At 47.7% G+C, this 9,538-nt stretch overlaps 2 protein-coding genes across 2 annotated transcripts; both read right to left on the minus strand.

Annotated features, from left to right (window-relative positions):
• Positions 1-741: 741 nt before the first annotated feature.
• LOC112342719 lies at positions 742-1,713 on the minus strand. The gene is made up of 5 exons (XM_024664947.1): positions 1,595-1,713; positions 1,406-1,534; positions 1,233-1,348; positions 1,074-1,184; positions 742-924 (listed from the first exon to the last, which is right to left on the minus strand). The coding sequence occupies exons 1-5, from the start codon at positions 1,680-1,682 to the stop codon at positions 742-744; spliced, it is 627 nt and encodes a 208-aa protein (XP_024520715.1). The 5' UTR covers positions 1,683-1,713.
• A 925-nt stretch (positions 1,714-2,638) lies between these two features.
• On the minus strand, positions 2,639-3,374 carry LOC112342713 (putative germin-like protein 2-1). The gene has a single exon (XM_024664938.1). The coding sequence runs from the start codon at positions 3,358-3,360 to the stop codon at positions 2,695-2,697; it is 666 nt and encodes a 221-aa protein (XP_024520706.1). The 5' UTR covers positions 3,361-3,374; the 3' UTR covers positions 2,639-2,694.
• Between the last annotated feature and the right edge of the window lie 6,164 nt (positions 3,375-9,538).

Here is a 9,538-nt window from a genome sequence, read left to right on the forward strand (position 1 = left end):
ATCCAGGGTCAGCCCACGCCAGCTCCCGGGCCTTCCGGGTGCTGCCACGATAATTGAAGAGGCGGACAGCCATGTGGCTGACACCTCACGCTTCGAGACACGTCAGGCTCTTTTCATCTAAATCCTCCACCTTCCCCACCTCCGCTCCCTCCCATTACAGTCACACATCAATTTACCCAGCTTGCGTCCATGAGGCGGTTGTCTCACCAAGGTGAAGGGAAATGATAAAGGCAACTTTCCATTTTTCCTTGGCTTGAGAGCTGCGTGGAATTCCCAGAAGTTCCAGTCCAGCAAGTAAAGTCTCCACAAGACTTTCAGGGATGTCTTGTACAGCTGCGAGCAATCAGCCGTGGTGGTGGCTTGCCCTTGTTCTGGCGAGAAGATCTGCAAAGAGGAGCGGCTGCAGTGAGTCTTGAAGATTCGCAGGTCGTTCGGATTGGGCATTGGGCAGCACTGGCAAAGGCAGATTTTCTCCCACTTGACTGATGGAGTCTCATTGAAATGCACGTCTGTTGCGATGATCAGCGCCTTTGAGACAGGATTGTAGACCTTGTAAGCCTTGTGTTCAATGCTATAACCTAGAAACATGCCTCGTTCGCTTGTTGGAGTGAGTTTTTTTCTAGTTTTAGAGGGGATATCAACGCCTTGGAAGGTGCGGTAATCCATTCGAATTCCACTTTTTGCAAGAACCCTTGACAATCCTGGACCTCAACATTGGCATGTCTATGTTTCCTTACAGTCTTAAGGCCAAGAGTCAAGCTTACTGGGCTGGCTTTGGCTATATTGTTTAGCCTTCACAATGCAGTTGGCAGCAAGAAGCAGAGCGTCGTTGCCTGCTCCAGCTGTGAGGCGGAGGCTAGTTCCGCATGCAAAGAGGCCATCTGGCTTCGCCGCCTCCTCAACGACACCCGGCCCAACACCAATCTACAGTGACAATCAAGGCTACATCGCCTCGAGCAAACATCACAAGATTAATTCCCGGACCAAACACGCACCACGCTGGGAGACACGTCCGGTTCTTTCCATGTTCTTGTGATTCTAATCTCGATAATGCAATCTTAATTGAACATCACCACAGCCTGGAAATCACTGCTCATCAGGATTAAGTTGAGCGTGTCCTGGAGTGTTGAGATTGAGAGGGCTGTCGTTTGGCCATACGAGTAGAATCTGTGTGATCCATATACCTGAGATTGATCGATGAGAATCGAGGATAGAACAGAAGGAGAGCTTACCACTCCCAGTACGACGCCGTTGAAAGCAGTGTGAAACTCAAAGCTTGGTGTCTTGTATTCTGGCCTTGGATACGCGAAGAGAACGAGAAATGACATGCTTGTCCAGAACGGAAGAACTGCAAAAAGAGTGTCTTTTGTTCGTCGTATCATCTAACTGGATTTTGGCAGCATACCGTTTTCACCCTCCGTGACAAATTGGTCGATATGATCGTCAACGCAGCACCAAAACATCAATAGGCACAAGCCAATGGGAATCCCCGCATAGACATCGATGGGCGTGTGCATGCCCAAGTAAAGTCTCCCTGGAAAAAGCAAGGAACACGTTACACCACGCTGAGCAAAGACAACTTGGCCGTTCTTACCGTAAGCAACAAGAACAATCACGAGGCAGATGATTCCCAACACAAGCCACCACACGCGAGAATCGCTTGGAAACTGCTGGTGGTTCATGAAGTAATTAAAGAGATACCTGGAGAAAGACAAACAAAGAACAAAGTAAGACAATGGAATGGATCACCTCGGCACGCGAATACCGCCAAACAATCTGATCTCGTGCACAGCATGAAATGAACATGTTGAAAACTAAGGAAGAAGAGAAAAACTCTTATCGCTTAGATATCATCATCACTATACATATACAAGGTGAGAGTCGTGACTCTCCAGATCCACCACGTGTCACCACGTGTCTCAGCCGTACGGTGATTTCGAATGTACTACATCCTCACAGAACATTCTTTGTGCCTCTCCCGATAGAGCCATACAGAACCTTCTCATGTCCAGCCACTCGATTATTATATGCAGCACACTCAAATACATCCAGGTAAATCTCGAAATCCTCTCAAAGTAGGCTAAAGGAGATACTTTCTGAACTTGCCAAAAGCCTCTTCTAACACATGCTTGAGGATTAGAGAGGGCTTGGGTGAGTTGGCAAAGTGTAGTTTTGGTCTTTCTCTTGAAGATCATGGACCTCACTTCACTACCGCATAAAGGGATCACTGCGTTTGCTCATTGTGGCGAGGGCGAGAAAGTCCTCGATGGGAGTGTGGAAGGTGACATTCCGGCCTGCGCCTACATCAGCTCCGTGAATCGCAACAAGGATTTCTTTCTTCTTGTGACAGAGGATTTTAGGATCGCGCCAGGCAGGGATCACTTCGTCTGCATGATCGATATCTTCGGCCGTGGCAGGCAACTGGAGAATGCTGAGGAATTGCTGCGTGCCATGCCGTTTGTGCCGGATGCTCTGGTTTGTAATGTTTCGGGCATTGGATCGACGTATGTGCTGGCAAATCGCTTCAAGAGAGTGTTTAAAATGGAAATTGGCGGGAAAGCGATGTGTTTGTTTTTTATTCTATCTATCTGTGCTTACGAAAGTCTCCACTATCGAAAGGTGAGAGCTTTGAAAAAATAATTTATTTATATATGTAACTTAGTCAAGTCAGCCTCGCAACCTTTGGAGAAACTTTCAAGTCATGCCGATGAGCTCTCTCAGCTTCTGGATGAGACCACGGTCGTCAATCTGGAATGCTTTCGCGATCACGTCGTCATTGATTGGAGGATTGGAATCAAACACCGCCTTGGCCACCTGAGTCGCCCCGGGGTTTTGGCTGTTGAAGCCAGCCATCGCAACCGCAGGCTCCTTTCCAACGTTGAGCTGGAAGTGAACGAGTCCCCGAGGGAAGACGAACAGATCTCCGGGATAGAGCATTTGGGCGAAGAGCTTGTTGTCCGGCAAGGTGGTGACGAATCCGACTAAGAGGTTCCCATGCACGAGGAAGAGCAGCTCGGATCCTCGGGGATGGACGTGGGGGGGATTGGTGCCGCCGGGAGCATAGTCAACGCGGGCAAAAGCTACACCAAAGGTGTTGAGACCGGGGAAATTGTTGACACTCGCCAGCGTGACGTTGGAGCCGAGCTTGTTGTCGGTGTTCCCGGGAGTCGCCAGCAGGCTCGACTTGAAGTCCTCGGCTTTCACATCAGCGGCCGCCTTGCAGACCACGCCGTTTACTTTGATCTTGGAGCCATTGTCTGCAACGCAAAAGTCCTGCAGCATATCTTCATCCGCGGCATGCACAAACAAGATGGAGCTGATTGCTAGGAGGAAGGATAGAACAAAACGAAGATGAGCCATCTTGCGAGCTTGGAAAAGACTGATGGAGCTATATGAGGGAGGGGCAGGCATTTTATAGCCGGAGGAGGGGAGGCGAGGTCCTTTGGACGACTTCGTCGTGAATCGTGCACGATTTTAGGTACACGGTCTTCTCTTCCCTTCTATTTCATTTTTTACTCTTGCTGTCCGCGTAACACAATCTGATTTGTTTGCTGCCAAGTCGTCTCAGAAGTTTTCTTCTACCGGCTTGTCTAGAGCCGTCAAAATCATCTTTTCTGTGTGTAGATAATGACGACCTTGGTTTTGATGGTAGGAACCGGTCTCAGTGAAACTCGAGTTTTACAAGGTCTTACACTAAATTGCTTTATTCTTCTTAGCACCAGAGACTTTTTATGTGTGGAGTTTTAACGGAATTATGGGTATAGTATGGTTATCAATTTTGTAGACAACTGTGTTGTCAGAAGGATACCTACTCACATAGTCAATAGCCATTGTGATTATTGTTTGCATCATTGCCAAGGACAAAATAGAATGTTTATTGAAATTGTTTTAGAAAAGAAAAGGTTTATTAAATGAAAAGTGACCTAAAGCTAATCAATAAAACTGTAATATGATATAATAATTAATAAAATCATATTTTTATCATAGATTTATTTCTATTTTACTACATTCTACAACCATTCCTTATTGATAAGGGCTGCCACTTTATTAATCAATTTAATGCAATAAACTTATGATATTGGAAAGTTTTATAATTTGTTAGTTAGAACGACAAAACTGTTATTTAATTAAAAATTAATGTATATAACTTAGTTATATTCAAGAGTAAAGATATTACAATTCAGATTTAAATAACAAAAAATTGATAAATACATTCTTATAAAAGTTACAACAAAAATAGTCATTATAATCCAGTAAAAAAATTATTATTTATTTTTTAATTTTTTTCCTTATTATAGATATAAAAAACAAACAAATAATACTAGTTGTAAAAAATTATTAAAATTAAAAATTAAAAATTATTCTTATTGTGTGAGTGCTTGGAATATAGAAAGGGAATATAAAAAATGTGCATATTAATTAGCCCAAAAACCCTAATTTATATACAAGAGTGAGTGGTTCAAATTGAAACCAATCTGATGGTTACCAAAATCCTACTACTCTAATATTAGTATATAGCATTGTAGCCATACATTTGGCCCTCACATCATCCCCTCCTTTCGGAATAATGGAAAACCATCAGGGTTTTTTTGTAGACAGGCTAAGATCTAAAGAAATGTCAGGAGGAGGCTGTAAGCGACTAAATTTTCCATTCTACTTTAGTCACTTAACCACACCTCCGACCACTTGGAGGAGTCTCATTCACAACCTCCATCAGTCCAATTCAGGACTTGGGACTTGCTAGCCCCAAGAATGGCATCCATGCCACTCCACACTTGCACCTGGTCCAAGTGCTCCACGTGTCCGGTCCTGAGACCGACACCCAAAGGTACCACTAACATCTCGGCCCGTTACGCTAAGGCCATGGCCATTCACCTTTACTGCACTAGTGGTTCAACACCACTTGCATCACCACCCCGTCTCTCCAAGACTGGGCCATGTGTCCACGAGTGGTCATCCTAGATCCACTCCTTAGCATCCTTAGGATGCCCACAGACCTGGGGAGCTGCCTTCCCCAAAGTCCCTTTGTCAGTTCCTACCAAGTCCCTTTCTGCCCCTGGCCGTGTTTGCCAACACTGCCACTGGATCGAGGCCCACAGGCACGACCACTAAGTCCCACGGTCCTCTGGGACTTCCTCACCACATGACTGTGTCCTTGGTCACTACCCCAGAGGACTGCTCCTCTTCCTTTCCACAGTCTGGGCCTTTGGGACAACATTTCGGAACACCGTGGCCTTACGCGAGCCACCTGGGTACTCTCCCCATCTATCGCCTTTAGGTGCTCTAGCCATGGGCTTAGAGCGGGTTCCGTTGAGCCACACCAGGTATCCAAGTAGGTAGTGCCACCCACACTTGGACTGGGAGCATCGGCCAGTCGATCTCCCGGGGGAACTAGAGCCGGCTCTTGAACACTTCACCAAGCTACCCCGCTTGTCGGTCCGTGTTCACTCTAGTCTTGGACTTCCCAGTGGGCAGCTCATCACCCAACACTGGGTCCGGCCTTCCTGGGCCAAACTGGCCTTTCCTGGCCAAACTGGCTCCACTGCAGTCCTCCCCCTACTATACTTTTGGGGCTCACCAAACCCCCCAGGGTCTGGGAGACGAACGCTTTGGGCTTTCACCCTCTCAGGCTCCGGACTCGGACTCGGACTCGGACTCGGACTCGGACTCGGATTCGGACTCGGACTCGGGCTCGGGTTCGGGCTCGGTCTTGGCCTCGGCCTCGGTCTCGGTCCCGATCTCGGTCTCGGTCTCGGTCTCAGTCTCGGTCCCGGTCTCCGTCTCGACTTCGGACTCCATCTCGGACTCCATCTCGGACTCCATCTCGGGTCCATCTCGGACTCCATCTCGGACTCCATCTCGGGTCCATCTCGGACTCCATCTCGGACTCCATCTTGGACTCCATCTCGGACTCCACTTCGGACTCCAACTCGGGTCCATCTCGGGTCCACCTCGGACTCCAACTCGAGTCCATCTCGGACTCCACTTCGGACTCCAACTCGAGTCCATCTCGGACTCCAACTCGAGTCCATTTCGGACACTCCCACGTGTCATGTGTTGGTCCTTTTGGGTCCCTTTTTGGAGCCTCGCCTTTTGCTCGCTTCGTGCTCGTTCCTCGAGCACTTCGTTGGGAGTTCCACTCCCGCTCTTGACTTTTCAAGTCGGAGCTTTTGGTCCAAACGTGTTACGCTCGTTTGGCTCTCGCTTCGGCCACTACCATGTGGCGCCCTTCCGGCTCCACTTTGGGGCCTAGGGATTTTGTGTCTCACAACTCCACCACCCATAGACGAAGTTCGATGTCCTCATCGAATGGTAAACCCTTTCATAAAGTAACACCCACACGTGTTACCATTTCCATCCTTGGCACCTAGCCAATCTTTGTCTATGGTTTGACATCAAAGGCTCACCATGCCTTGTCCATCCTTTAAGGGGCGTAGTCTCTCCAACTTAGAGACTGATTGGACCACATGTAATGGTTCTCCCCTTTTATTGGTTTAGTTCTCGCTAAACCTCTTAGAGACCCTTCTCTAAGTCAATCCCACTACTCCTTCTCGAGTAGTCTCAATTTCCATCTATTGAATGTTTGCACCTTGGAACTTTTACTCTTTTGACTTTTTGGAAGTCAATTTTCTAGGTGTCTCCAAAACCTTGCATTGCACAGATTGTGCAACTCCACTTCCCTATCCTAGGAAGTTCATTACTTGAGGGCACCATCATCCTCTCTTCTATTTCGTGCCACCTTGGGCAAAGTTCCATTTATCATACTTTGTGCTAGGGCTGTCCATGGCCCTATCATTTGGCTACCTTACCGCTCCCTCACTTGGAGCCTTTACTTCGCCAAATTGGAGCACTTAGGGATCCGTCCTTGAAAGTCCGCTTCCTTTCCCACAAGCTGTTAGCATCGAACACATTAGTGTTCCTTGGCTAACTTTGCCATTTGGATCCCTTCCATTAAATTTCATGGCCCAAACTTTGGCCACTAGTCCTTTGCTCCTATCCTTGATTGTTGCACCCAGCAACATCGGATCGCTACCTCCATTTTTGAGGTATCCTTTCGGTTCCATAGCAAAGACTCTTCTTTGCCAAGTCCGGAGGATGTTCACCCCTAGTATGTCTCTTTAGCATATTCTGCTATGGGCTCTATCCATGGCCCAACTTTGTGACCCTCCCATGGGTCTTTTATAGAGACTACTTTCCTCGGACTTACTATGCCATCGGACGGACATAGTTTATTTCCCTTAGGTGCTCTTCCCACTTGGTCATCACGACCAAGCCACACCATCTTAAACAGTTCAATTTCAACATTTTGAACCAGGAACTTCATTCCTTAGCCAACCAAGGACCTTGTCCTTATCTGGCCATAAGATCACCTAGTGATCTCACCTTGGCACCTCAACAGAGTTGCCAAGAGGTACTTGGTCTTCTAGACCTCCAAGTTGTTGACTATAACCCCGGGGGCATCCCCCACACTTGGCGGTGCACCCAAGCTAGCCCTTACGGCCAAGGGTTCATAGCAACTGAGATTAGGTGTCCCCATCTCACTCACCACGACCTTGGTGCCACTTGCACCAAAGCGTTCAAGTTAGATATGCCGAGCTTTCACACTAAGCAATCTAACCGTGCATCACGACTCCGAGGCATCCCTCGCTTGGCGGTGTGCCCAAACCAGTCTCCCCACTGAGAGTCCATGACCACCGAAATATGAGTGTCCTCATATTCCAAACCATCACCACGCCCTAGTGATTTGGGACTCGAACCCAAGCACTAGAGGGTCGGGACTCGAACCCAACCTCCGTATATGCATCTACGGACGGCATCACACTAGATGCCTGGCGTGACTCCCCACGCCGGTGCACCAACCTATTTTTAAAGCGCGCTACAGATCACAGCTTAGGAACCTAGTTCCTCCACACTACCAAGTCCTCTCACTTGACATGTCTGTGATCATGCATGGACTCCTCCATGCTCGGCCCCATGGCCCACCCTTTTTGAAGTTATCACCTTCAACTAGGGTCTTTGTTCCCCCGATGTGCCAATCTCACTTGGCAAGTTCTCCGACCATTGTAACATGGTTCCTGCATAAGCGTGAAAGTCCTTGACCATCGACTTTCGTTCAAAGCCCTTTCTTTGAACACTCGGGAACTACTTCCCTAACCTTGATAACCTTGCCTCATGGCAAGCTTCAAGACCACGCTTCTGCTGCGCCACTCTGATTTCGCGCGTTCCATGAACCATTTACACTTGGCCTTTCTAGGTACTACGCTACCTAGAATTGTCTTTGGGAACCTTGAAGGAACTCTGTCCCTCAGCTTGCTAAGGCCTCCCCTTTCGCAAGCTTTATAGTTGCCATATAGTCTAACATGGACAATTCCATATTTTAGACTCTCTATGGCATCACGGTTGCTAGCAACAACATCCTCGAGCACCCTCTTGATTCTCCACTCCCAACTTTCATAACCACTATTGGATATGCCCTTTGATTTCTATGGTTCAGTTCCATCCCAACACTACTTGCCTTTGGCTTCACACCTTTCCTTCGGTCATTCTCCTCCAGACCAGGAGGATAGCTTTGCACTTTCTATCATGCCTTAGCAAGTATTCTTAGGGATGAACCTACCCAATAGCCCAGGGAGTGGTTCCTCAATCCGGGTATGCTCAGCTTATAATCCCACACACTGGGGTTACGTTGTTGCTTATGGGCCTTTACATGCCCATCACTAGCCTTGCCAAAATTCCATTTTTGGCTTTGTCCAACTTGGGTAGACAGTCCTCTCCTATCTCCGCAACCTTGGACATTTGGATAGCACCTTCTATCCATCATTCGCTAGGGACTTAGTCCCTTGGGCTTTATCCATTGCCTTCGCGACATCAAACACCACCTTCTGGTGTTCTAGAGTGTTCGGGTGTCCCAATGATGGCTTTCTTGACAATGAGTATTTCCTTTTATGACATTGACTTACTATATCGCAACATAAGCAACTTATCCCCCGTAAGGGTATATCCGACTTCCCTATACTAGAAGTCTTGGGTAGCTACTTTCTACCCGTTTAACCAGTTATTTTGCACCTTTTGCTTAGTTGCCTCATAGTTGTCAAGTCCTACAACTCATTGCTTGGTGCTTTCACACCTCCATCACTATCTGGGTCACCACACTCCAACTGCATGCTCTACAGCTTAGGCTATGCCATTCCCATTTCCATTGGGATTCCTTTGGCAAGGGGTTCTCATGAACCCACCAACATAGCCTCAAGGTATCACACCTTAGCACATTTGGTGCCTCCACACCATCGGCTCCACGAGCCTACCTCTATGACATTTCCCTTCGTGTCTAAGTCTTTGCCAAGACCAACACCGCTCTTTCTCATGCCAACCATCTGTTAGCACTGCCCCATAGAGGTCACACACAACTTTATGTCAAAGTTGTTTTCTTCTGGGAACACCTTTCCCATAACTTTAGCATGGCACATTTTGCCATTGATGAGATACTCTCTGTTCTCATCCTTGGATCCTATGATCCCCCCCCCATCCTTTGTGGGGT

The sequence above is a fragment of the Selaginella moellendorffii genome, unplaced genomic scaffold, assembly GCF_000143415.4.
Source record: "Selaginella moellendorffii unplaced genomic scaffold, v1.0 SELMOscaffold_116, whole genome shotgun sequence".
Taxonomy (NCBI): Eukaryota; Viridiplantae; Streptophyta; class Lycopodiopsida; order Selaginellales; family Selaginellaceae; genus Selaginella; species Selaginella moellendorffii.

Excerpts from the sequence above, each read along its gene's own strand:
- LOC112342713 (XM_024664938.1), bottom strand. The coding sequence starts at position 3,360 with ATGGCTCATCTTCGTTTTGTTCTATCCTTCCTCCTAGCAATCAGCTCC.
- LOC112342719 (XM_024664947.1), bottom strand. The coding sequence starts at position 1,682 with ATGAACCACCAGCAGTTTCCAAGCGATTCTCGCGTGTGGTGGCTTGTG. Across the intron at positions 1,535-1,594 it reads GATTGTTCTTGTTGCTTACG|GGAGACTTTACTTGGGCATG; the intron begins GTAAGAACGGCC and ends TGCTTTTTCCAG. Across the intron at positions 925-1,073 it reads GCAGTGATTTCCAGGCTGTG|ATTGGTGTTGGGCCGGGTGT; the intron begins GTGATGTTCAAT and ends TTGTCACTGTAG.